The 27,962-nt window shown below is 42.5% G+C and overlaps 1 protein-coding gene across 38 annotated transcripts in view; it reads left to right on the top strand.

The window, feature by feature from the left end:
* Positions 1-27,962, top strand: part of HDAC4 (histone deacetylase 4) — a 234,312-nt gene that overhangs the window by 126,970 nt on the left and 79,380 nt on the right. For 35 of the 38 annotated variants that reach the window (XM_084288680.1, XM_084288701.1, XM_084288688.1 and 32 more), the window contains 4 exons: positions 4,564-4,714; positions 9,053-9,173; positions 14,824-14,945; positions 27,035-27,166. In XM_084288680.1, the coding sequence (XP_084144806.1) occupies positions 4,564-4,714; positions 9,053-9,173; positions 14,824-14,945; positions 27,035-27,166 (526 nt within the window). The remainder of the gene's footprint in view (positions 1-4,563; positions 4,715-9,052; positions 9,174-14,823; positions 14,946-27,034; positions 27,167-27,962) is intronic. The other 3 variants (XM_084288676.1, XM_084288673.1, XM_084288674.1) reach the window with 2 other exon arrangements.

Raw genomic sequence — 27,962 nt, 5'->3', positions numbered from 1 at the left:
TTCTGGGCTGAGGCTGCTGGAATTTTTCAGAGCACTACCTTGCCGCCTCTGTTGTGATGAGTAAAGAAACTCTTTTAGCTCCAGATAGCTTAAAAAGAGGTTTCTTTGTGCGCTGGAAGTTTACAATGTGCTTACTGATAAGGTGTTAGTGTGTGTTCCAGGTAGACGTGCTTGAGAACTGAAGACAATTGAGGAGGGTGATGGCAAAATCCACCGCACCGCTGAGTCCTTACAGCTAGCTGAAAATTGATAAATAGCTGGATATGCTCTACATTTTCCCTATTACATTTATTAATATTAATATATGCTAAAGGAGCACCAGAAACACTAACTACAGGTACAGTTGAACATTTGTGCAGTTTTCATAAATAGTGGAAGCAGTGACATTAAGCATATGCAGGAATCCCCATAGTTATAAATATTTACAAATATTTAGTTTGGCAAAAGCACCTTGCTCAGATGTTCCTAGCTGCGCTCACTAGCGCAGTGTGCCTGGTTGTCACACGGCAGGCTCCTCGAACCGATAGCTGAGTTAGCCTGAACGCACGGGCTTTCCCTTGGCATATATCACTTCGTATTTCACAAATATTTAAATTTCCTTGCAGTTCAGCTAAACACACCACTTCAACTGCGCGCAATTAACACACAGGCGTTGCGGCGGCGGCGTTGATTCCTGTGCCAGCGAGAGAGACCCAGTGCACTGCGTGGCATGTGAGCAAGATTACGCACAGTAATTAATAATCCTTATCAGAGCCACCTAAGCGTCTCTTGGTGTGCCGTGAATTGCAGCTCAAGAGATGCTTATAATCTCCTAACTCAGGCAATTTCCAAAAGACCTGAGCGTGGGAGCTTGTGTCCCGCTGAAATGCAGCGCTGAAGCATTTTGCCTTTAGACATCTGTAGGCTGTTTTTCCACTGAGATAATCAAGTGGAGGGTAAAGGCCAGGCCGAGCCCAGAACGTGTGGGCATTATCTTGTCAGAGAAGCTGAGTGTGGGGTGCGGGAGGGGGGACGAAGCTGCTCTGCACTTAACCACACGCAGCGCTGAATGTTTGCTACCTGTTAAAATTTGCCTTGATGGCTTTAACTGAAACAGAGAAGCTCGTATTTTTCAGAAGTTTCAGTTTATTTTGTGCATAGGGCAGCTTTTTGTTATCAGATTTCCTGTTTCTCCTGTTTAGTCAGTCCTTAGTGGGTTCCCTTGCTGTTTATGGGTCTTTTTTGTGAAGCAACAGCAGACAGAGCCTTTTTTTTTTTTTTTTTTTTTTTTAAATCAGAAAATTAAATTGCAAACCCTCAAAATATAAAAGGGAAACTGGGGCACAGTCTAGCATCAGGAGAGTTCTTAAAGCTTAGGCTTTTAAAGCTAAGCAGGGCTTTTTTTGCCCCGAAACACAGTGTGATTCAGTGTGATGGGTCTGTTCCCCATGGCTTTAATATAACAACACGGATAACAGCATCAGCACGGATGAGCAACACGAGCCTCACCTTGGGTTAGCATCACAAATCCTTATCCACGGGCCTCGGAGTGGGTGTGAAAGCCGCGCGCGGGCTGTGCGGCAGCATCGCCAGCGCCGGCACACCCTATATTTCCTGTCAATAGCGTCTGGGTCTTTGGTTTTCAGCCCTAATTGTGGAGAAATATTTATGCTGTGAGAAGACATCACAGTTCAGACGGAGCCCCACAGCGGGTTTCCTTCAGTCGTTTTCTGAGGCTTCAGCAGACAACAACCAATGTCAGGTTTCGTTGGTACAATTGGGGGGGGGTGTGATTAATTTTTTTATTTTTGTTTTTCAACTCCGAAAAGGTTTCAAAACTGTATCGAGAAGGGTCTTTGTGGAAACCAGGGTCAAAATTGGCCAAAACAATACATGTCTAATGAAATTTCTCTAAGCCACCCAGCTACAAATTGTTTTTTTCATTTACATTTCACTACAGATGTCAATGAAAGCACAGTTCCTTCTAAAGCATCATAATGTATGTAAACCATTGCGGGAAGCATCGCATGCGAAGCCTAGGAGACTGCAGATGGAGAGAAAAGGCTCCTGATTTCATAAAAATAACAAAACCTGTTTTAACATATTGTGCATTAAATATTGTTCATTTGCATACTTTCTATGGCTAGGTTATAAAAGCCCACCATGTGGTGGACTTGTTGGAAGTCTGAAAAGATAGTCTTTCTCCAAATGGAGATGTGTTAGTGGAAGCTGCTGCTTAATTATAAAACAAAAATAACTGTTTTTCTCTGTGTTGTGGGTTTTTTTTTTTCTGTTTTTTTTTTTCTTCATTCTTGGTATGCGTGCGTGTTGGGTTATTTACTTTTGTAGCTTTTTAGTCTGATTTTTATGTTGTTTACATCAAATTCAATAGAATTAGGAAGGGAAGCATAGGTGCAAGCACTGCAAATTCTGCTCGCTTGGGTTCGGTGTTGTACAACAGTCTGCCTGCTTGGAGCCAGCAGCAGCAGGGACTCCTCGATCAGGGTTTCCAGCAGATAGCCAGGCAGATTGTAGAGTGCCACTTAGATTATTTTTTTGCATCTTTATATAGAATTGTATAATTTTATGTACAGCATAGCCGCGGCTGAAACTTTGATAGTACAAATGTACAATACCACAGATTAAAACGAGGAATTGCTGTCAGAAGCATAAATAGAAAATCTGAAAAAAGGAGAAGGAAAAAAAAAATCAGTGTTTGTGGGGTGGAAGTCTTGCATACACATGCACATATGTTGTCAGGGCTTGAAGAAGGATGGAGTGAGACATGCTTGTGGGGAGCAGGTTCCCTGCCTTAATAGCCTTGGCCTGGCCCCGTCCCTTTCCACCTCCAGGATTTCGTGAGCCCCGAGCAGTGGGTGGCATCGGAGCACAGACCCCCATTAAGCCTAGGCTTGGAGAAGTCTCATCGATGGCCGGAGCGTATGCAGCATGAAAGGTTTTGAAGGTTAACACTGCCAGCTTAAAATCAATCTGCTAATTTATAAGCTGCCAACATAAAGAGTGCGGGCCAGCGGAAAGCGAGCGGGACGCCCGCACCAGGCAGCCGGCGTGCTCCTGCATCCAGAGGGGTGTGCAGGGGAATCGGAGCAGCCTGGGGAGCTCTGGAGTAAGTGTGTATCTTGCTGGAGAGGGTGCAAACAAAACTGGGAGGTGGGAAAGGAATAGTGCCCTTTCTTAGGATAAGGGGATTTTGGAGAAAAAAGCGATTTTCAGTGGAACTCGAGGTTTTTTACCGGGGAAGCGCTTTTTGCAAGCCCCATGGAGATCCATTTGCGCCTTGCCAAGCTGCGAGGTGCTGAGGTTTGCTGCTCATCACCTGCTTCTCTGCAGCCCTGCTTGCTCCTGGCTGGCTGTCAAAGCATGGGGTCTTATCTGAGCACTGGCAGGGGGCCCTGTGGGTTGACCTGCTGCCTCTGATCCCCAAAGAGATCCCCACAGAGGATGCTTCAGGCTGGGGAGCACCACCCCACACACATCCACCAGCTGTGCCTGGATTTGGAGACCCAAGGGAGGACTAAGGGGGTAAGGGGGTGGACAAGGACAGTGGTCGAGAGGCGTAGATGGCAGTTAAAAATAGTTAAAAATAAAAAATATGTATCTGTGAGTGCCAGGTAGAAGTTACCCATCTTGTTGACTGTTTGCTGTGTGAAGGCCTTGTAGAAAAAACACAATGGTAAACCAGGCTTTGGTGCTTTGACTCTTGGACACCCCATCTGATGAAAGCTTTGCAAATCCTGCCCTTAATTAGGCAGCCCGGCTCTCGGTTCTTCCCATGGATGTGTGCAAGTTGAGAGGGCTGGGGTGAATCCTTCCTTGAGAGACTATGGAAAGATTCCTCTCTAACGAAGCAATTCTCTTATAATTAAGCTCAGAAGCAGGTGGTATCGTGCCCACAAGGAAGCCAAGTCCTTTTGCATTTAGCTCGGGGTGTGAGGTTCGCGCAGCAGACGGGAAGTGACCGGCGTCTGATGAAGTTAAAACAATGCACTGAGAGACTTGTCCCGGTGTGTGGGAACGCTTCTGCATACACCGAGAGAGTGAAGGACCTTTGGAGAAACCAGTGTGCAAGGTCATATAATTAAAGGCTTATTCAGAAAAGCACGCGCGCAAGGGAACTGAACTGGTCTTGCAAAGCCGGCATTGGTGATGGCATATTTTGGTTCGAGCGCGTGACCGGGGAGCTCAGTGATGTTCCTTCAGAGAGTACGTGTAGTGAAGACGTTGTACTGGGGGTTTTGGTTAAAACACTCGATAAAGAGAAAGCAAATGTCCAGCTGAAATAGCAGGTTGAAAAGCCAAGCCAAGATGAACTCGCAGTATTTTGTGGTGGGGTGGGGAAGGATCCACGTGTGCCAGGTTTCATCAGGGCAGTGGTGCAGGACAGCACGAAGTGAACCAGAGATCAGGCTACACAACACGCAGAGCCTGTGCATGACAAAAATGCCATCTTTCCTGTTTCTGTGACCTAAGCAGCATCGTTGTTGACTGATGGTGACTTCTGTCTTACCTTCTATCAGTCTGACTTTGTTAATTTTTTCCTTTTCCCTCGTCCCTTCTCCACAGCAGCAGCAGGAGATGCTGGCAATGAAGCATCAGCAGGAGCTGCTGGAGCACCAGAGGAAGTTGGAGCAGCACCGACAGGAGCAGGAGCTGGAGAAGCAGCACCGAGAGCAAAAACTTCAACAGCTGAAAAACAAAGAGAAAGGAAAAGAGAGTAAGTAGCAGAAGCTCCCTTGTTTTGATGATGACAGGTAGAGTAAATGAATGGAAGCCATAAAGCAGCATTATAAAGCTGAAGAAGCCTTCCTGATAGCCTTTCTACAGGGCCTGGCTGCACAGGAGCTTGTGTAAACGGTTAGGAGGTACTGAGGGTAAAAGAGAAATTTATTTCTATGCTTTATCTTCATTTTTGTCTCACTAAATGCCGTTTTAGCGTTTTTCAAAAGGAAGCGTATCATCTCTTTATTTGATTTAACATTTTCTGAAGTATTTTTGGCAGCATTCCTAATGGAGGCAGAATATTAAAACCATAAAATACACCAGATGCACGCTGCTTTTCTTTTTCTTTACTTTTCTTAATTTCACTCTTTTAGGATGTAGGCGAGTTCTCAGTTTTTAGCTTTAAAGTGTTTTCATTCAGAAAGTACTTCTTTCATGAGGTGCAGATTGTGGTTGGCTTTCCCATGTGCTATTATGCACTTGACGAGATTCAGTAAAACGATTATTGCCTCACAAATCCCCTTATCAAAGACACTTTGCTTGCTTGTTCCGTTTTCTTTTAGAAGTGAATGGAAGGAAAAATACCTTGCAAAGTTGTGCTATCAACTCGTTAGGGTCTTCATTCCAAATGACACAAGGAAGCCTGTAATGGAAGCAGCAGAGAGGGCTAAATGGTCCCAGGAGATGAGGTACTGTCTGGGGACCAGTGACAAGATAAAGCTCCAAGAACAACTTTTCTAGCAGGAAGGGGCTGGGGTCAAGGAGACTGAAAGGTGTTTTTTTTCAGAAGGTTGAATTCCCCACTGCCTGGGTATGCATCTTGCAAGGACAAGCTGTTGAAGCTGCATTCAGATGAGGGAACGGGCAGACCTACCCCAATATCTTAGCAAAGCGGTTCATGGGAGCTCCAGCACGTGTGTGCATTTCTATTGTGTTTTGTTTGTTTCTTCTAAGTATTGGGAAAGAAAGCAAAGGGTCAGAATTGAAAGAAAAAGAGGCGGTGTGACTTTCAGGAGTGAGTAAAGGATGATGACAATGCAGGTTGGCTTCTTCAGCGTGCAGCTGGCTGCCACAAGCGATTCCTCCCATTGTCCTCTGGCTGCTTTCTGTTGTTTTCCAAAATAAAGGCAGTGAGTTTGAACTGGGTGAGAGCTATAAGCACGTCCACTTCACCCTGCTGTTCTCATCAACTGTTGATTTGGTATCGATGTTTTCTATGGCTGATACCTGTCTATTCTCATTAAGATAATTTACAATAAACAAAAATTCCTGGGTCTCTTGTAAAATGACAAAAGCATCTGAAGCACCTTTTGGATGAAACATAGGTGTAGAAGGAAGAACAGAACTTGGGGATGCTAAGTTGAAGATCCAGTTCCCATGGCTACAGTTTTATTTTTAAAATACTTTTATTTAAGAAGTACTATAGTGTATAATCATTATAGCAGCTAAGCTCTCAAGAATACTTATTTTTCTCACATCAGAAAGTTTTGCTAAGCGTAACAGTTAAAATTGTCCAAATCTGAAATGAGGAGTGTGTAATAGATGAAGAATATAGTTTATTTTCCATCCTTCCCCCATCACTGTAAGAGAAAAATAGATTGCTTTGTACTTCCTAGAAGTCAACGCTCAAATAGAGCTAGATTACCATAATACCAGATGCTTGCTTTCTCATCTCGGGATCCTTACCCCATCCCTTGTGAACCGAAATCTGCTATCAGAAAGCTTTTGATCAAAAGCGTGTCTCTAAGAAAAGAAGGAAAACCCACATGAAACTAAAGGTGCTTTTTGTGCAGGGTAAGGAGTGATAGATGGTTGTCCCGTCTTTCCACTGCTACAATTGAACCTAAAACCAGTCCTGTGCATCAGTGTTTCCAGACAGGCCTAATCTGTCTTCCCATCTCCCTCCTTCAAGGCATGGACCATTCAACCCCTTGCTGCTCAGGCAGCCTTTGACTGTGGCTTGTTTTAGGCTTTCTCCTACAGGCTGGCTGGCTGCGATCAGCCCACACTATCATTAAGGGCTTTCTCTCATTAATTTCCATTTGTTCTGCTCCTCTGTTCTTGCATTGTGCAACCTCCTCCTTGCAGGAGCCTGGTCCTGCTTCAGACCTCCAGTACTCTCTTCCCACTGCCCTTGCCTTGTCCCATATTCAGTTGTAGTTTGATTCTGGGACAGGATATAACCTCTTTTGTTGTGTTTTTTTTTCCCCTCTGGTTGTAGCCTGGCTCAATCCTTTGGCTCTCGATCTCCTGATTTAGACCCATCCTGTCTGTAGTACTTTGCTCATCGGGGCTCTCTCCTGTTTGCAGTCCTTATCAGTTGATCTGCTCTTTGCTCCCTGCTCCTCTCAAACACTTGGGCCCTCTGAAGCGTACCTGCCTGCTTTGCAGCTTGGTTCTCCACACCACGGGCAGCTGCTGCCCCAGCCAGTTCTTGTTCACCAGTTCCTTCCCTCTCGTCCTTCTTTTTCTCTGCCATGGTCTCTCACTTCTCCTAGGGTTCAGTGTCTTGCTTCCTGCCTGTAGAAGCAAGATACTTTCCATACATACGAGCTTTGCATGTCTGGCTTGTGCTCTTGCCCTCCTTGCCTGTACCCCTGCACAGTGTATAAATAACGTCATGTATGGGCCAGATTGTGCCTTTTCGCCTTTGGCTTCCTCCTCTTTAATGTCTTTGCTGGGTATTGCAGAGTACTTCTGCCTGTATCATATCACTGCACATATAGTATGTTAAAAGGGAGTTATATATAGATATATTTAATCTTTCAACTCTCAAGGGTCAAGAGCTGAGTAATGGTCAGGACTTCTTGCATGAAAGCTTTGTCCATGGCTCCAGCATTGCCCAGGAAAGAGAAGGCCTACGTGTTTTTATCCTGTTCAGCATATGTGGGGCTCTTCAGCTTCTAGTTAAGGAGGAAGACGTGCCAGGGAAACTTTTGCAAACCTCAGGATCCAAAAATGCTTGGCTTCAGATCTTCTAAATAATGGCAGATTTATCCAAAACCAATAGAACCCAGCCATGTTTGATTATTTTTAAAATGTTAATAGATCAAAGATGACACTTTTTGGAGAGATAAGGCCTTTATGCATGAATTTGTCACCTATTCTGGTCTAGCCATGTGGCTCGCTACACGATTTTATCTCCAGCTCCTCAGTTGAACTTCCTGCTGGGGTGCATGCCAAACCTACGTTTTGTAGAACTAGTGAGAAATGTGGGGCTCCAAAAAAGCAATTTTTCAAGCTTTTCAACTCTGCTTCAGTGGTTGAGCAATATTACATCTTCAGGCACTGCTTTATAGAATTGTTGCAGTTTACTTCTCTTGTGGAGATCTAAAAAAATGTTTCCCTAGTCTGTCAAATGGCACCACATTGTTGAGCAGGATCCAGGAGACGAAAGATCACCCTGTCGTATTTTGAGTTTTCTACTCCCAGAAGAGCAGACAGTTTTCCTGGCCTTTTCATTTTCTTGTAGCCCAGATATTTTCCTTTGGAATTCGTGGTTTACCCTGTGGTATAGATGAACCATCATTTTCCACATGTTCTCCTTGCCAAACTTTCTATGCATTACTCCATCAGGAACTCTGCCTGCGAATCTGTTCTGTCAACTGAATGATAATTTTAATCCATCATCACAGTAAAACAGACTGGTCTCTATTGTGGAGGAAATAATGATTAGAAATTACACAGTTGACATTTTAACTCTACACTACAAAATTACTGACTTTTTTCTTTAAATGTTAGATTTTCTATTTGAAGAAATAGATTGCACACTTGTAAATGAATTGGAATATTATGTAGGTCTTATTGTACACAGATACTTTTGAACAAAGAGGTCCTTATTTACAAGATTTTTCAAGACAAAATCTACATATGAGACATTCGTTTCATTCCCCTTCTGCTTGCAGATGTGACATTTAAAAACTTGAGTGTACGCAAGACCTTTTCTTAAATACCTTTGATTAAAAGAAAGCTGGAATACCTAGTACAAGTGCTTTATTCGAAGTGTACTTCTATGCAAGTGTAAAAATCCTCTTCAGAAATCTTTTATAGAAAAATGATAAATCTTTGATTAAATCTCCATTTTCAAACATAAGTTGTGATTATATGCAAAGCCAGAGGGGGGGTGGAAAGAGAGCTCCTTACTGGAGGCACTTTGTTCTTCTCCTTGAAAAAAACGTTCTTCTATTGGACTGAGAATCAAAGATCTAATCCTGAATCCTTTTAGAAATTTTAATTTTTGAAGTATGCAAATTTTTGTGTCAGCTTTTGTCCAAAGTCAATTCATTAAATAACCTTTTTTTTTTTATTATTATTTTTGTTTTTGACATTTCAGGTGCAGTGGCAAGCACAGAAGTCAAGATGAAACTACAAGAATTTGTGTTAAATAAGAAGAAGGCTTTGGCACACCGGAATCTCAACCACTGCATATCCAGTGATCCTCGCTTCTGGTATGGGTAAGTGGTACTGGGCTTATCTTTACGATTCAGCCGGTGCCACCTTTTTCACAATTGCTGGAATTGTGGGGAATAGACCTGATGTGTTTACTCGTCAGCTGTAACAATGATAGAACTAGGGTTTGACTTTGCTGATGAAATGACCAAAATTAATTTTTTGGAGGGTTTCAGTGTGAATAGTTTTAACACTTTCTGTGATGTTAAGAGTATTTTTGTCAGTAGGGGTCTTTGCTGTCATTTTTATTCCATGATTCATCATGGAATCAACCTTTGTAAGTTGTGTAGGTTTTTACTTGGGATTTGGTCCATCCAGGTGTTATGAAACTTTAAGAAAATGGGGAAATTAGGTTTTATGTTTAATGAATTGCAACTCAAGGTAGTTGAACTAGCAGTGTATTTGTAAGGTTTTTTAGTGCTTACTTCTCATCTTAACCTCTCAAAGATGGAAGTTTTGTTCACTTGGTTCTTCTCTGTAAACTGCTGGAAACTTGAGGTACACTCCATTTCTACTGTAACCATAATTGCCCTGACATCCATATTTTATACCGAAAATTTTCAGCTGTGGGCCTATAGAAAACCCAAACGTTATGTGGAGTGAGAAGATAGCAGGTGATATTATAATTACGTGGAAACAATGACTTCTTTGATTAGTTCTAATACACCAAACAGCAAATATAACCAGTGTTACAGGTGGCATTGAGGTACAAGTTTCAGTTCCAGAAATTCACTTATTTATTGTATAAGAGAAAATCTGAAAAACTGAGATTATTAGAAAAAACATTCACTACTAAAGCATTGTAAATATCTATCTATCTCTCTCTCTATATATAAGAAAAATGTTTAGGATGTTGTCTTTAGTGACCATAAAGTTCATGAAATTTTGAAAGACAAAAGCCAAGAAACTTTTGCTGTGAAAATTGTGTTCAAGTTGAGCATCTGATAATGTTTTAAGTCTTAAGCAATAAACATGTATACAGGGATGATGAGTTTGTAGTCAGATGATGTTTCCAAAAGTGAGAAACTAAGCTGAAATTAAATTTGAAAGACATCCCAGCTATGAGCCAGTACAGAAATGCTGAAGTGTAGTTGGCAGGAAAATTCTAACATTATTCCACCAGGGTGAGATTGAGCAATTTTAATACGTCTGTGAAAATCTCATCTGAGACTTCAAAATTGTATGGTTATGGCACTGGTTAAAGTAGTGAAACATTGGTAGTTTATGCAGAGGTAAAGTCCATTGAGTTGGTGTCAAGGATATTAGAAGAAATAGGAGAAACTGAATTTCATTCAAGACAACATAAATCATTTTTTCTGAGATAACTGATTTTCCACTGTTCTTAATTGAGACTCACCATGAAAGCTGGGGATTTTATTAAAAGCAGTTGAAGACCCTGTGAGGCACTGTATTCTCTGCCTTCTTTTTTTTTTCCAATTGGTTAAAATGCCTAACTTTTAAGGCTAAAAAGATATTAAATTAGAATTAAGGATAGTAAATGAATGCTTTCTTCAGAATCTTTGATCTTTTGGCCTTAGAGAAAGCTCACATAGAATTGTCATCATAGATGAATTTAATCTGTTAGAAAAGGGAAAATAAATTCGGGAGTGGTCTGAATTCCTTATGTTTTGCACACTTTTCAATTAACTTCTTTTTCCAAGCATCCAGCATCCAGAGAGGAATCAAAGAGCAGCAGTCCGTAGCATCGTGCAAGTTACAGGGCCAGCTGTGGTGCGGGAGGTTATTCAGCTGTTGTGTTCCAGGTTTCAGTCTTTTTCCCACCTTGTTTCAAGCTAATGCTGAGACCCTTCTGAATACAGATGTATTCTTTAAGGTTTATTGTGGCCTGTGTTTATCTAAAGATCCCTTTCCAGTGATGCTCCAGAAGTGCAACACATATAGAGGCAGCATACAAACTGTTGCACAGGGGGCCGTCCTCTTATTTTCAGGCTTGCCATTCCCTCATCTTCCCTCCATCTGTTTCGTGGTGGGGAGAGGAACAGTGCTTTGCTTTCTAACTCAAGGCATGGAGAGGGAAGAAAGAGCCTCAGAGGCCTCACAAATCTTTCTAAGGGCATGCTTCAGTGATAAGTCGCAGGCAGGCAGACGTGAGCTCGTTTTGCCAAGCCTTTGAGGAGGGCAGGCAGCAGCAAGGCTGTGGAACTGCAGTGGGAGGTTTTTAAATGAAGCCCTTCAGTTGTTAAGGGACAAGCTGAAGATTTTAGTTTCCATTCTATTAAAAAAAAAAAAAAAAAAAAAAGAACACACACACAAAAAAAGAGAAAACCTTTAAATTAATTACGTATTAGTATTTATTTGTATATCATCTCATAGGTTACCAATTCAGTTACAGAGATATTTACGCACATACTTGTAATGTGATTTAATTGGGTGGTGTTTGGATTTAACACACGCAAACGAGGCTTGCAGAAGATAGACTTGCTGCTCCTACTGTGAGCAGGCAAACCAATTAAATGGTAACAGATGCTGAAATAGTCTCTTAAATGACACGCCTGCTTTTAAGCACTTCCATTGGTATTATTAAGGTTTGCGAATTCCTTTAAAAATATTTAAAAGCATTGCTTGAAAACAACAGATCTCTTAAGGGTATTGAACACCGCAGCAGTTCTGCGTCAATGCCTTTGACATGAAATACTCACATGTGAAATAGCGTTTGTGTCGTTGCCCTGACTCGCTTGGCCTGGTTTGGGTTGTCCGTAGAGCTGTGCAGATGCGTTTACCAACAATATCTCACATATCATTAAACTTCACCCAATGCTGTTGCCGGTACAGAGCCGTTGAGTGTTTATAATCAGTGAATATTTTCTAATTAATCACAAATGTGGAAGGACATTGATACACACAGACCCTCAGATGCAAAGCAACCAGTTGTAGGGGTTTTGCAGAATATGGTCATGGTCCGAAGGATCTGCTACACGAAAGGAAGATGCGATGCTCAATACTATTTCTCGGAGGCTTTCACAGAGGTCTTGCTCAGTCTTCAGCTCTATGCTGTTCAATCCATTTCGTAGCCTCTTTAATATATGCAGCTCCAGTCTATATGTAATTGTTTAAAATTGCTTTGTGGACTATAATTTTCAGATTATGTCAATGACAGGCAACAAAAGCAGAGGTTCTTTTGAATTTCATTGTCAGACTGTCCCTCCTGTGGATTCTGAATCTGCTGGACAGCCCTGCTCGCAAGAGGTTTGGCTCTCGAAGATACTTAACATAAATAAGAGTGGCTTAACAGGAACATAGACAGAGCACCTCAGGCTTAACAAGCAGGGCTATTATTTCCCTAGGAAGTTTTCAGAAATGCGCTTGGGAAGTAGCCACTCAACGCAGTAACAATCATGAAAGGGAGTTTAGCTGAGTATTTGCATGTTAAGAAGATAGAGAGAGATAATTACACGTTAAGTTATTCCGGCGTACATGGATGTTGGCATTCTCTGTACCCAAAGCATTTTAGCACAGATACATACGTTTGAATATATATTCAGTTTGCATTGCATGAATGTGTTTGAAGTGTCACGCATGCTTTGCTGCGTGCGTAGGTTTTTGAAGGACCTCACAGCCCAAAGAACAGGGAATGTGTTATGTGAAGGTATGTACTTCCAGGAATGCCTGCAAACTCGATTTAGGATACAATTTCATCTCTTTCAAGACCTCTGAAATTCTTGAACAGGCATGCAGACCCAGTGCATTTTGCTCGAAGCAGTGTAGGGTGTTGGATCCCAGTCCTCGAGCAATATAATGTATTCATGTTTGCAGAGTTAAATATCTGTCATTCAGCAACTCCAAAGCACATCTAAACAGGCCCTTTGAGTTCCTGCGCATTCCCTAACAAAGTGATGAAAATAGCTTCAATGTACATGATTGTTCAGCTTAAGTCATGATTTAAAAAAAAAAAAAAAGGAGAGGGGGGGAGAAAAAAAAAAAAAAAAAAAGAAAAGTCTATTGCTTGTATAGGCAAGAGCAGAAATGCCATTGTGTGACATGGTGGGTTTGAGGGCTCTTGGCTTGCAGAGCCTGGGCTTCCTGTTTGTGAAACATCTCTCTGTGCAGCCTTCCTATGGTATGAGCAGATCTGGGCAGAGAAAGCGACTTCTGTTTTCGGGAGGGATTCAAATATTTTTCAGTTTGGTTCTGTTTTGATTTCAGGTGATGATTAAACTGAGCGTGCATGTGGGCATTTATTGGTGCAAATGTAAAAAAGTACGTGCAAAGATGTGTGTGAATGCTAATGTGTAATACAACAGAGCGAGGACAAAAAATTATTTAGCCTGTGTTTACAGAGAAGTTTGGAATATAAAGGGGGGAGGATTAGGAAACCACAGTGAATCATACTGCTTGCTAAGAGCTGTTGGGATGAGAATCTTGATGTAGATATTTGAATAAACTTTTCAGAGGTTTTTGTAACAATCATGTAGAAAACTCTTGATGCAGTTTCCTGGTATTTTTTTTAGTCCTTTATATTTTAAAGGGTATAACTTTGTATTGGAATTGATACAATACTCATCAAGCAGCCTACCTCTGATTGGAGTTTTCAAAAGTTCAAGGAATTGGATGAATTGGTATAATTTTCAAATGGGAATGGCTCATTTTTGATGCTTAAAGAACCTTTTGTAGCAGAATATTTTAATCAAGGTCTCCAAGAATGCCTGATTATTAAACAATGTAGAATTTCAAATCTTCACTTCTTTTGGTGAAGTGCTTGCTTGGTGTTGTCCCATATTGTTTAATCATTTAAAGACGTAAAACAGGGTTTCAGTTCTGTTTACTTGAATTTAAAATGTAAGATTGTTTGATAGCTGCATGGCTGTCACCTGTATCACTAAGTCACTTACTCCGTTGATCTGCTGACATAAAAAGTCTGGAGATTTCCAGAAGTCTGTACTGATCGGGGTTCAAAGAGCTCCGAGAAATGGCAAAGCTGGACACAAGTCGTTAAGTAGGAAAGATGCAGCCAGCAAGCTGGTAGGAGGTTTAGAAAACACTTTCATTATTTAATATCCTTAGCCAACAGCATGTGATTTACTTCCAGCAAGCAGCCTGCTCAAACAAAGCTCTAAATTATCAGCCTCTACAAGTTAATCTGGAAGGGTGTTGAGTACTTTGGCCCTGTCACTGCGAAGTGCTTGGGTGAGGATACGGCGAAGCACAAGGCAGAAGACCCCCTATGGTTGCTGCTACCCAGCTGATATATTTGGCCCCTAATGTGCTCATCCTTTGGTTTTATTTCATCCTTAGGCTTTCTCTCAGGGTTTTATTCAGTAAGGGAAATTGTTCATTCGTGCTGTGGTTGAGGGGAATAACGATACCCATGCTTAGCTTCAAGGATATAACTTACCAAAACCCAGCTCAAATACATGCTTGAAGTTATGGTAAAATACCTTAATGAGTTGTGCCTTGCTCAATGGGATAATTCTTCTGCTGAAAATTAAGCATATGTTTAGTTACCTCTCTGTATATTAGACTTTAAATGATCTTTCAGTTCTTTTCAGCATGAGTGCCTAGAGTGCGAAAGCTAGTGCCAAGAGATTTCCCTTTTTGTTGTTCACAGAGGAGCAGAGAAGGTGAAGCTGCTTTCGTTCCCTCCATGTTTCACTTGGGTAAAGTTTCTCCCTTCTCTTTCTCTTTCCATCTGTGTAGGAAGACACAGCACAGCTCTCTGGACCAGAGCTCCCCACCCCAAAGCGGCGTATCCGGCACCTACAATCACCCTGTCCTGGGCATGTACGATTCCAAAGATGACTTCCCACTCAGAAAAACAGGTAATGCTCACATTGATTTTCTGCGCTGCCTACTGTCTTTACCGTGACGTGCTGCCCTTATTTTGAAAAAGGAAAAAAAAAAAACCACTTATGTAACCAAAAAGCTGTATTTCATGGAGTGATTTATTTAAGAAGCACTCACTCCACCCTGCTCTCCCTCTCCCCCTTTCAGCTGTCACTGAGTGAGCAGTGTTAGAGGGAGCCTGGGATCGCTTTGGGTGTGCAGGCTTGCAAAGCTGCATGCAGAAGACAGCTTCGTTGTGTGTCAAAGTTTGTGAGATGTTTTCACAAAGTCAGAACTAATACAGAGATCTGCGTGTCTGAAGTCGAAGTATGTTTTGCTGAGTGAGAAAAGTACCAAGAAAAGTTCATTTCTTCTGGGATTTGCATTTTATATACAAGTTTATATTTAAAATAAATAAAAATGTTTCTGCCAGTCAAAGCGTAGGGACTTCCTGCAAGGGTTTTGGTTCACACCTAGACAGTTATTTCTCAGTTAGGTTTTTCTCTGCATGGTGGCTAAGCAGGTCAGTTATTTCTCAGCTATATATTATGTAAACCAGTTTGTTTTGGTTGGCCGTGGTCCTCAGCTCCATATCACATGCCTAAGCCAACACAGCCTCAGCTTCTAAGCCTGCAAACTTGTGATCGTCAGCAGCTTCCTTTGGGGAACAGCTAAACTTCGAGGAGCTCACCCCAATCTGGGGAGCACTGCTGTTCACATGGATAGTACAGACAGTGCGGTGTGTTGGAAGTTGCTTTGGAACAGGAAAAATCTTTCATTGGAGGATGGAATAGGGTTAAGAGGAACGCAGAGGTGTAATTCAACTTCACACGTTCTGCGTGTGCTGCCTAGGTGTTTCTCAGGTATGCTTTGTGGATCTTCAAACGTGCAGGGATGAGCACTGGTAGTCAAAAAGTGTGTCATCCTTGTGGTAAAGAACGGTGATGAAATGTTAACCAAACCTCCCTATGGGTTTTCTGGTGCCTTTGCTCAAATTAGCTGCCCTAATCAGTTCCTAAGAACTGGCTGTACCCCTATTTCCTCACAATTTCTTCTAGTAGTTAAAAGTAGAGCAGGTCTTTCACATAGAGAGAATGTTTCAACACAATTCTCATTATCTCTGTAAATTGTTGTGAAGGTGTTTTTTTTCCTTCCTCCATCTGACAAGAAAAAAAACAAACCTCTGCACTCCTGCCCTGTGCCTCCTGCCTCCCAGCTCTGTGCCTTAGAAGAGCTTTTGGTGAACTTCTCTTTCTGGACCATAGCGCCTGTCCTGCTGGATGGACCTGTGGATGAATTCCTGGCTGCTGTGCAGTAGATGGTCTTCCCTGTCACCAGGGTGAGCTGGGTGGAAGGTGCCAGACACTTCAGCTGCACAAGAATCAATTAAAAATTGGCAAGCCCTTTGCAGGATGGAGGTTCTTCTGTTCTTGTGCACACCCTGTGCCTTTGCTTGGGGTGGTTGGGGCTGCTGGCAAGAAAGCGAGCCCTTTCTGGAGGACTCCAAAGGCAGAGCTTAGAAAACAGGATTTGCTGAAGGACAGGGCATCCTCTAATCTCTGCTTCTAGATAATGACAGACCGAACACCACGTTAGGTGCAGCAGACGCTGCTGCATCATCAGCGCCCCGGACAGCCGAAGAGACGCTGTCTGGGCTTCAGGACGTGGCCTTTCATAGGGAGGGTGAGCTCTGGTGGAGGACTGCCCTCAAAGGAGACTTCCTCCAGTTCTAAAGCCGTCAAAGCATAAAGATGTGCTTTGCATACGTGCCTGCCTGGCAGGAGAAACTGCTGGGCTGCTAGCAGCCCCTGCTGCCTTTCACTTCTGCTCTGCTGAAGGCTTTCAGTCTCCTCTGGGAAATCACAGCATTTCCACGCAAGGAAGCATCCCTTGGCATCGTACCCATTGCGTAGGGCCTGTGGACAGCATGATTCCAAGGCCTCTCTAGCTCTCTGTCTATTCCTTTCGAAACCAGGTGTTCAGTTTCCAGGGAATGTGTGTTAGCACCCTCACAGCATAACAGGTCTTTGATCAAAAAAACTCCCTTTCTCATCAATGTAGGGGTCCTTCCTTGTCAGTTTTAGTTTGAGGATAGGTTGCCCTTCTCACTCCAAGTGTTCTAACAGTGTATTTCTGCAGGAAAAAGGAAAGAGTGCCTGCACATCATGCCCCTTTTCTGTTTCCCAGACTGAGTTCCGAATAAGACTCTGGCTGATAAAAGCCCTGTCAGACAGGGTGAATTAAGGATGATAAATCTATCTAATAGCATTATTAAAAATCATTGTTATTTTAAAGCAGGAAGATACTTAGCTGATTTTGTTTTTCCAGAACACTGATGCTTCTTCTTTGTGGGCATTGGCATTAATCTTTTGGGGATTGGTATGCGATATGTACGCGTTCAGGTTGCAAGGTTCAGGGGAGATTTTTTTTTTTTTCTTTTATTTTCCTTTCAATGCAACAGCACTTCAGTCTCTGGCACGAAGATATCCTGCAGAAATCCCATTGCCAAGAATGTTAAGTTGCTTGGAGAAGAAAGACTCCTGAACAGTCTGGTGTAAACAAAAGGCAGGGAAGGCTGGAGCCCATCCTAAATAAAGTTCTTTATTACGAGTGAGCTTTTCAGATTTTTGGCACCAGTCAAAACTCTGGCTTTGTGTTTGTAATTTAAAACCACCATATCGTGTAGTCCAATTTTATTAAATTAGATTAAATATTTGCAGTTCAAATAACAGAGTCCATCACAATACAGTTCTGATTACCAGGACTGGAATCCACCCAACATCATTGTTAGGGACGGGGGGACTCGGGGCGCTGCGGGAAGGCAGTTCGAGCGATCATTTCTTCTAGGGTGCGTTTTCGGAGTTGGCAGCATGTCCTGCGTGTTGAGAAATTGTTCAGGAAGAATAAACATGTAATTGCACTGGGTTTTAAAAATACTACCTTTCTTTACTGTCTGATTGTTTAAAGCATCGTGACGTGGAACAGATTATACTTATCCCTCTGCGCACACTTGGCAGTAACTTGCCAGTCCAATGCTCAAGTGTGAATGTTGCGTAAGAGGCATGGTTAGCTGGCCACCCTAACTTGTGTAAAAGTAGATGTGTGCATGAATAATGCCTTAAGAGTGCTTGAAAACATTCAACATGTGAAGCAGTAAACACTTGCAACGTGTTCCTAATGCATCCTGCCCCCTGAAATCTTACCCTGTGGGATTTGTTTTACCAAATTATGTTCCAGTTTCTTGGCTGTTTGGTTTCTGCGTGAAATTGTTGTACTGCGAGGCTGCTGACTGGTACAGTTACTAATTGCTTGAATCCCGCTCTTAGTCTGGCTGTGGGATGCATTTTGCTTAGTTCCCTCTGTCTAAACTCTTCGGGGCTTTCCCTTTTTTAACTTAAACTGAGAACAGTTTTCTCCTTTTGCTTTAAATAACTTAATACAAAGATTTGTTACTTCCCCATCAGTAGTTTCCTTTACTATATATATACAGACTTCCCCTAGTGCATGCATTTTCGCAGTAGCTATCAAGTGGGGAAAATAAAAGCGACCTTTTCTGCTCCCAAGACAAGTTTGGTGTCTTGCACATGTAGTGAGGCTTCACTGTGCTGTGTACTGGGACCCTGCAGGAGAACCCCTGGAGTCTTTTGTAGCTGGCTTGATAACCTCAAGAGTTGTTTGTCAACAATTTCGCTGAAGTTATTTTTAATACAGCTTTTCAGTTTTATTTTTCTAAGAATATGGTAGCCTTATTTTCTCCCCAGGAACAAGGTTAGTTACGGTGTTTCCTGCTTTTTAGAGTTTGATCAATGGTTTTAGTAAAATATGCTCTCAATTAGAATGCTGAAATGACCAACATATCATCATGATTCATAGACGCCTGAAGAGGACTGTTTAACTTTTTAACATGCTTTTCCTCTTGATTGCAAAAGTTTTGTTGTTTGTTTGTTTCTAACCATCCTATGTGGGGCTGGACCATGTCCTGTCAGACACTAGCTTTCCTACTTGCTCCTGCAAAGAGAGAGAGTGAGGATTCCTGCCGTTCACTGGGACTTGACAGTTAATCAGGATTTCTAACGAAAGCCATGGCTTTTCAATTAGTTGTCATTGCAATCAGTAGTTTTGCCAAACTCAGCACCTGCTAGAATTGCCTGGCCAACACTCATTGAGCTCACTGGGATGCATGAACTGGAAACATTTCCCTGTCTGTGTATCTCTATTTAAACCTGACCCCAGTGTGAGGAAAACAATCCATTTATTTGAACCACTCATAAAAGATGCTCTCTGGAGCTGTAAGTGTAAATGTGGCTGCATGTGTAGGAATCATCCATACAGGCTGTGAAGCAGGCTCAGATCTTGATGTGTTTTTGCTCCTGCTGTTGGATAAAGCAAATGTTCCCAAGACAGCCACCATCCTTCAGCCCTCCTCATACCCAGGTGGGAGAGATTTGTGCCTTTTCTGCTGCTTGGTTCTTTTGCCCTGAGCCAGCTGCTGGTCTTCAAACCCTTCTCCAGACAGACTTTAATCTGTCAAGGAAGTCAGGATTTTTGATGAAGCTGATGTTACCAAAAATGTGCTCTTTTTCGTTTTGCCCTTTGTGCTTATCAATGCCTTGGTGCTTGCCAAGCCACCATGGTTCATTGGCCACAAGGAGACCTCCTGCGTCCATCAAGAGCGAGGGGCAGCTGTTTGTTTGGAGGATTTGGCTCAGTTCCTGGGGCTACTTGGCCTAGGGCTCCTGCAGCTACTGCCCTTGTTTTGTGAAGCATTTCAGGCTCTGGGTCCTGCCTTTTCTTTTACCTCTAGTGTCACAGCTGGCTGCAGATCAGGACGTTGATGGGCATGAAGATTTTAAGGAGGCAAGGATTCCTGTGGTCCCAAATATGTTTTCACTGCAGAACCGTGGGATAGCATCTCAGGGTGTGAATTTCCACTATTTCCAAAGCTAGTCTGAATTTAATGCCAGACTGGGAGCTTACAAAGACATCTTTGGCAAGTATCTGTCCCTGAATTTCCTGGCTAGATAGAAAATGAGCATGTGCATGCGTGTGGTATGTACTTGGGGAGAAATGACAACTAGAAAGTGTCATAGACTCCTCTTTCAACTACTTTTCTCTGGGGACCAGGAAAAAACAAGCTTGCTACCCAAAAACCTCCATTCCCAGCAATGTCTCTTGCCTTCTACTCAAGTCGTGACAGACAAAGGAGGACTGGTAATAGGTCAAGTACTGCGTCTTGGGGCTTGTGGTAAAAGCAAGCTGTCCTTAACCTTCACAGCCCACTCGGTTAAGAACTGTCAGGAAAGCTCCAAGGAGAAGTTTTTAGCTCAGCATCATTAAACCGTGGCTTGTGCGCTCCTTTGCTGCAGCGACTTCCCTCAAGGAGTAAAGTGATGCAGCAAAGTGGAAACTGCTCCTCATGCTTCCCTATAGCTAGCACAGAGGGGCAGACTGGTGCATGTGCTGGTGGGAGAGCCATGATGGCCAGTCATTTTCCTGAATTTCATCAGTGTTTGGGACCTACTGCAGAGGGAATCTGACAAATGCTTTGTCCGTGCTGATGATCCCAGCAACCACTTCAGCTTTCAGGCACCAAAAAGAAATGCTCTTTTGCTCACAGGCTCCTGCCCAGTGTGTGCTGGTAGCCTCATGGTGGGGAGCCCACACGCTGGAAATAACCATCTCTTGTTTGCTAGTGCCCTTCTGTTTCCATGCAAAGGAGAGGAACCTAAGGGAGGAAAGCATCCAGCATCCTGAGATGCTGTTGATTTCCTTGCAGAGTTGCAGCAGCACAGGGTTGTTTGAGTAGTGTTTGCAGCTAAGCAGGTAAAATTGCTCTGAACTTGTGATTAAAAGAAGCAAAAGGGAAAAATGAAAGGATTTGTCAATAATTAAATCTTGCATTTATCAAGAAAGGCACAATACCTCTCCGAGTTGGTTCCGATTATTGGAATGTTTTAAGTGGTTTGTTTTATGACAAAGATTGTTTAGAGGAAAATAGAGTAGGCTGAAATCCCGGTGTCGTGTGGGAGTATAATTTAGAGAAAATCTTTTTGCTCTGTACAGCATGGGGTGTCACTCAAGTTTGAGAGCATCCTTGCTTTCCCACCCACGTTGTCCCCCGGGTGACGTGGTCGGAGGCCCGGCGCTCCTGGGCGGCTCGCTGACTCTGCAGACCCACGCGCTGCCCCGGGGCCCGCTCTGCAGAGCAGAGGCATTGACCTGCATGAGAAGTCTGTATTGTTATAAATATCGTTTCCTGCTCCAAGTGGAGCACGTCAGTCTCTTTAATCCAAAAATAACTTAATAAAGACAAAAATCACTTATTACCGTGATGCTACACAATAGCTCTTCAGACCAGACCATTGACATTTCAGAGACCAGAACAAACCGAAGCGCAGCTGGAGGAGCAGCAAATGCTTTCTTTATTCCCTCTGTTTCTTTTGACAGCCACGTCTAAAAGCATGCCAGGGAATTCATCGCCCCTCTCTCTTTCCTTGGGGCCTGTGGCAGCTGTGGTGCTCCATGGGCAGCGCTGAGCTTTGCCAAGATGCAAAAGGAGCAACTGCCCCCTCAGGAGCTCTGCTAAAACATCTCAGGTGCACTTCTTGCATGAGTGCTGGGGATCTGAAGGGGTAAAGCAGGGACTTTCAGTGGAAATGCTTCTGGAGGAAATATATTTATGTGACCAGGTTTGTTCTGGCTAGAGCTGAGTGACTTGGCCTTTGGGACATGGCCTGTAGCAGGAAGGAGCAGCAAACCTGAGCCCGGAGTGTGTGCCGAGGCATGACGGCCACGTGCCTGTCCTCTGTGGGACGGCTTTGACCACAAGCATTGCATGAACAGCACCTGGAGTGGTACCTTTGAGTGATTTCTCTGAGCTGAAACCCAGAGCACGGGTGTGCAGAGCAGGTCCCAGCTCAAGGACAAGCACCGGCTTGGGCCTAGAGCCACCCGTGTTGGGTGGCAGGGGCAATACTGCATGCTTTGTCCCACCTTGGGCTTTTATATATTAATACATCACATTTTAGTTAAATTCAGTGTAGTTCTTGAGTTTAAAATGTCTGCAGGGCTATTTGGGGGAGAAATACATGTGGGGAGATGACCCCCAAAAGCTGTGGCCGCCATGGGTCACTCTCTGCGATCCCCCTGGTTTGTGGCGCTGCTCCATGCCCTGGCCCCGAGGCAGCTCATAGCCCCGTCTGCTGCAGGCACTGCAGCTTTCCTGGGCTGGACAGGAACTCCAACTTCTTCTCTTTCCCCTCTGCAGAGCTCAGTGATGTTTTAAACACCTCACTGGAGAAACTCATTTGGAGGGCTTCATTCTCTCCTCTCTTTCCATTCTTTATCCCCTTCCACATCTCCTGTCTTTCTTCACGGATAATACTTTGAAGACTGCATAGTTGCTGTCCTTCTTTCCAAGTCTAAATGCAGAGACAAGATGTGGCATTTCCACGTGTTTGTTTTTCTAGTCCAGTTTTGGCTATTCACAGTGGAAACCTTAGTGGTGCTCAGTTACGCTGCCATTTTGGGTGTTTCTGTAGTCAGGCAAGCAAATGATAGCGAAGCTGTAAAAAGTGTGAACATTGTGTGCTCGGTTTAATGGGTGTTAAAACCTCCTTTCTGCTGCTTAGATGCTGAGACTACTAAACTTGAGCATGAAAAATGCCAAGTATTAGCCTTTAATAAGTTTTCATTTTAAGGACACGGTCTTCCGTAAATACACAAAATAGCCTTTCCACAGAGCTCTTAAACAGTGCTCATGCCAGCACAGAGTTAGGTGAAAAAGAAAGAAAACCCAGCAAATACCATTTATCTAGCCCTTCCTAATGTTGCATCTGTGTTCCAAGATGTATTACTGCAGGTCATGCTATCTGTCATGGTACCTAGCACATAGACATGGAGTTTGTTCTGCAGAAGACTAGGTCTTATTTTCATTTTCCTTTCCAGTTTGGGGATTTTCAGCTGCTATTTGTGCCCTGTTGTACCTGTCTCCCCTGGGTACATTTGTCAAGGACCATATTCTTCTCCTCCTGACTAGCTAGGCCAGGATCCAGTATTTTTGGAGGAGAGAGTCCACGATGAGCACGTGGAGAAATAGCCAAGCAGGGGAGGAAGGTCACACAGCAGGAAGCAAATGCTAAATTGCAGAGCCTGTGGTCTCTCTTGCTGAAACAAAAGATAATTTTTCTTTATTAAAATTCTGGTTTATGCAAAAGGCCTGCTGTAGACAGGCTTCTCTCTTCCTCTCCTTTATTTAGTCATGGGGTGACCCAGACTCTAGGAAAGTGACAAGGTAATTGTGTTGGTCTTCCCCTGGCTGGTGTGGCTTAGTATGCAATCTAAAAAAAAAAACATAATTACAAAAGCATAAGAGCCTTTCTCGGTCTCTAGCTCCCAAAATGAAGATACAGAAAGACTGGAATTAGAGTTTTCATGGTGCATTGTTTGCTTTTTTTTTTTTTTTTTCGTAGATGTGGATGGGTAATGGGAACAGGACAAACTCTGTTCAGGATTTTGTGTTTTTAACTTGCACAGACTTAATGTCAGATTAGTTCAGCGGCTTAGTGGATGCAGTTCCAGGAAGAAAACAATGAGAATGACATAAATGTTGAAGAATTGGATTACATGGGTCCTGCTGCAATAAATGAAGTAAAAGAGGGGTATCTTGGGTTTGAGCCTGTGAAAACTAGGGAAGCTTTTGGCTTATGTTCTAGTTATTAATTTACTCACTTGGAGAAAAACAAAATATTCTTTGAATAAATCCTTATTATAGGCCAAATTAAGTATGTCACTGCTTAAGAAATCCCACAGGCTTTGCTGAAGCTGACTCAGACTTGGGCTTGAGCTTCATTACTTTGCTAAACAGGAATCAAACTGATTTTTTAATAAATTCACAGTGTTTGTTTGAAAGACTTCTCCACCTTAAGATGTAGAAGACCAGCAAGTTTTATATTTCAGTTTACAGTTCTCAAAATTACTCTAGATAGCAGGCATGGGGAGCAACACTTTGTCTGTACATGTGGCCTGACAGGATGAGTATCGAGAGGTTTTTAGTGGAATTGGTGTGCCTCAGAGGAAATTGAACTTGTGTTGACTATCTGGCATTGATAGCTGTGTTGCTCAAATCCATGCTTTATTCTTTTGAAGGTCAGCTCTTTTCAGTTTAAAAACATTTTTTTTTTATTATTTAGTAGTTTAAAAAGCATATGAATAAGCTGAAATTATTGTTCTGAGTTTCGGAAAGGCCTGTACTGAAAACTTAAGTATTTTATTATGGAATATGATATATGGAAATTCTTTGAACTTGTGGCTGTTCTGCACTGCTGGTGCTGCGGTTTAATTCCCTTCCTTTGGATTAGATAACGCCATATTAGAGGCATGTAGGGATTACGCTCTCTGAGGTCTTGATGACACATTAGATTTGGGATCATATTTGGGGGAAAAACTTGCAGTTCTATCACAGGACAAAGACAGGGTGTGTAATGTGTAGTTCTTTAAATAGACATTTTGGTGTTTCAGAACTGGATCCTCCAGCTGGGGAAGCGAAGGAGGAGTATACAGAATACTTTGCCTGAAAATACTTCTGTCTGGAAAATTATCATATCCCTCTTTGGCCCTAACTACTTCTTGAGCTGATTTCTCTTTTAAGTTTGTGATTCTCTATGTTCATTCCCTTCCTGTTACATGGAAGGACTTTTTGTTGTGGCTGTATGTATGGGGATACCACATATCTGGTAGTGCTAGGTAATCTGTGATCCCCAGATCAGTCCTTCCTGATGATTTTTAAGGTGTTTGCAGTCAGTTCATTCCCTGTGCTTGAAAGCCATACAATTACTTGTCTGTTCCCAACAGAAACCATACATCAGATGAACGCCATGCAGGATATAAATTGCATATGAATGAAATTTGCACTGAAGTACAATTTATATTGTCATGTTTTTCTTTGTCAGAAGACAGATCCTTTCAACAGCTGTGGCATAGGCTTGTATTTCATTTGCTGGTTGGCAGTGCGAACGTATCTAAAATTGAACAGATCGGTATCTATCTGTGACACATTCCCATTTATTCTTTAAGATCTTGACCGGAGCTTCTAGATGGTTACAAAAACTTAAGACTTGCAAAAATTTTAAAAAATAAATTAAAGCATGCAGCCTGAGGTACTGAATGTTCTCATGCCCAGAGACTGCTTTAAAAATATTAAGGCAACTGCTGTTTTGAAGAGAATTTCATAAAGGAGCTAGTCAGAGTATATGCTTGTATTTTATCTCGTCCACTCTGCTAATTTTGTCCTCCAAGCAAACGACAGATTTACATTCAGCCCCCTGCCATTTTATATGTAAATGTCCTATAAGATGATTCTTCCCTTTGCTAATGCACTTCATACTGCATTTTAAGCATCATCTTGATGAGTCTGACACTTTTTTTAGTGCCTCCTTTATCTCTTGCTGGCATTTTTCTGTCCAAAACAGTAATGAAAAGCTCTTTTTTTTTTCCCCTTCCAAAAGTTTCATCAAAGAACTGTTTTGATGGCTTAACTTTAAGCATTTGATCATGGATTCATCAGCTTCTGATTTTTGAGCCCTGCAATTAACATGATTGGTCTTGATCTTTTACATGACCTAGTGGTCAAAGCCAACTGCGGGGAAATGTATCTGTAGTCAGACGTAGTTAATTCAAATCAGTTTGTAAACCCCATTTTAAGTCTTCTAAAGAAATGTAGATTATTGGCCCTGGAGTGTAGAGAGCTGAGTGTATCGGTAGTTAATGGTGAGAGCACAGGATTTGCCGGTTCAAAGGGATTAAGCTGCAGAGTTTTTAAGAGATTGAGGAATGGAGAAGATTGGGCCAGTTCACAAATCTCATAACTGTCAGGAGCCCTCAAGCACCAAAGCAGATATTTCATGTATACTCAGGAGATCACAAAGTTTACAGGGAAAATCATCTCACAGGAGGAATCCTGACTTAAGGCTTCATTACCTTTATAAAAACTTGATAAGCTGTGCAGTGCGAACGTGTTCAGCGTTGCCAGTTGTCATTAACCCAGAGATATTAGGGGATCCCAGGAGTTCTGCTTTGACTTTTGGAGAAATGAAATCTAAGGATTTGGGTACAGCAGAAGTTTCTATTTAAGAGGATATTTCAGCTGTATGGTGTACACAAAGCAAGTCAGGCTGTGGTCTCAGGAAATAGATGCACACCTACTTTTGGCAGCCCAGACTTTTTGAAGTATTTGATGTGTTTTTAGATACGGTTTAATTTTGTGGCTGTGATGATGTAACCAAGTATCTCCCCAAATAAACAAACCTTCTCCGCCCTGGCCTTGGCTTTAGCATTGCCCACACTCCCATGCCCTTTTGCCTGAGTTGACGCTGATGCTCATCAGACCCAAGGCGAGGTGCTCCAGGGAGCTGAACCAATGAGAAAACATTCACCTTTTTTTTTTTTTTTGTTGTTGTGTGGTTTGATTTGTGTTGCTTTTTTGTTGTTTTATTTTATTATTTTTTTTTTCCCCCATGTTTTTTCTGGTGTGCCTCCCTGAGCCAGCTCACGCTGTGGTCAGATGACTCCCAGGGTGTGGGGCTGCCCATTTCAGCAACACATCGCAGATAGCATCCCGGCCCCACAGCGATGCTCCGTGCTGACCAAGCAGCAGCATCTCAGCTATCTCACCGATTCCTGTATTGATTTTTAGATCTCGTAAGTTAGGTTCTCCCACTGGCTTGGAAGAAAGATGGGCAGTGGCAGGAAACTGGGGAGTGTGAGTGGTGCTCTCTGATCCAGCCCAAACGAGTTCACAGTCATTAGAGACAACATGGCAGGATGATTATTATTTTTAATTTAAATGTCACTGACTTTCATTATCAGTGAATTCAGATAATATATAGGCTGGAACCTTTTCATTATATTTAGAAGTCTTTGTTCCAAATATATGGTATCGAATGACTAATTTTGTTTAGGCTTTTGCAAATGATGAACTGTAATTCAGTCTTTGCATTGAGTAAAAAATCTACTGAAATGATATTAACTCAAACGCTGTTTGCTTTTCTCTCTCTTTTTTACTTTTTTTATTTTTATTTTTTTTCAGCATCTGAACCCAACCTAAAATTACGATCCAGACTAAAGCAAAAAGTTGCTGAGAGACGGAGCAGCCCCCTCCTGCGCAGAAAAGATGGCCCGGTGGTTACTGCTCTGAAGAAGCGCCCGCTGGACGTCACAGGTAGGTTGGGTAGGCAGCAGAAGTTGTGCTGCCAGCCACAAGCTCAGTGAAGAGTCCCTTTCCAGAAACAATTCCTGCATCTAGTTAATTTTGCAGTTGGGATCTCTTTCTTATGTGCCTCTGAATGTTGGAAAAACCTTGATACTGTTGGTGGAGTTCACCTTCTGATGCAGGTGCGTGGCAGCAGCACAGGTCTTTGGGTACCCATCTACTGGGACAGCACTGCCAACTCAATGAGCATCTTTTGGAGCTACTTTTAAGACGTGTAGATGCAGTTATGCCACCAGAGTGCTATTTTTTTCCTGAGCATTTCTATGATCTTCAGCAACAGGTTGCAGAGAAATAAAATTTCCAAAAAGTGCTTCTACAGATATCCATGGGGAGGCCATAACTCATAACTGTCTTCCTCCAGTAGTAAATGCTTTACAGCCCTGGTATGTTTTAGGCTTTGGGCAGATTGCCACAGTTCCTTGTTAAGTAATTATGTCGAAGTTTTAAAACATGTAAGGGCTTTTTTATTTAATATACGTAGCTGGTATTTTTGACTACTTATATGACAGTTTCTTGTTGAAAAATAGTATTCTTCTGGGAATAAATTTCGGAAGGAGGAATCAGATTAAACTAGACTGTATAGATCACCATAAAGTTAATTCTTAGCACCATCTAGGGATGCCTCTGTGTAAGTACCACTACATGACTGCTTTCTCAGACTTTGATCTCCTCTTGAAAGCGTGCTGTCATCATTCACACAAACTCAGAGTGAGCTCTCTTAGAGAGCCTGGTGGCTTCGGGACAT

This window comes from Netta rufina, assembly GCF_964035555.1.
Source record: "Netta rufina genome assembly, chromosome: 6".
Classification (NCBI taxonomy): Eukaryota; Metazoa; Chordata; class Aves; order Anseriformes; family Anatidae; genus Netta; species Netta rufina.
This window is presented reverse-complemented; position numbering and strand designations above follow the sequence as displayed.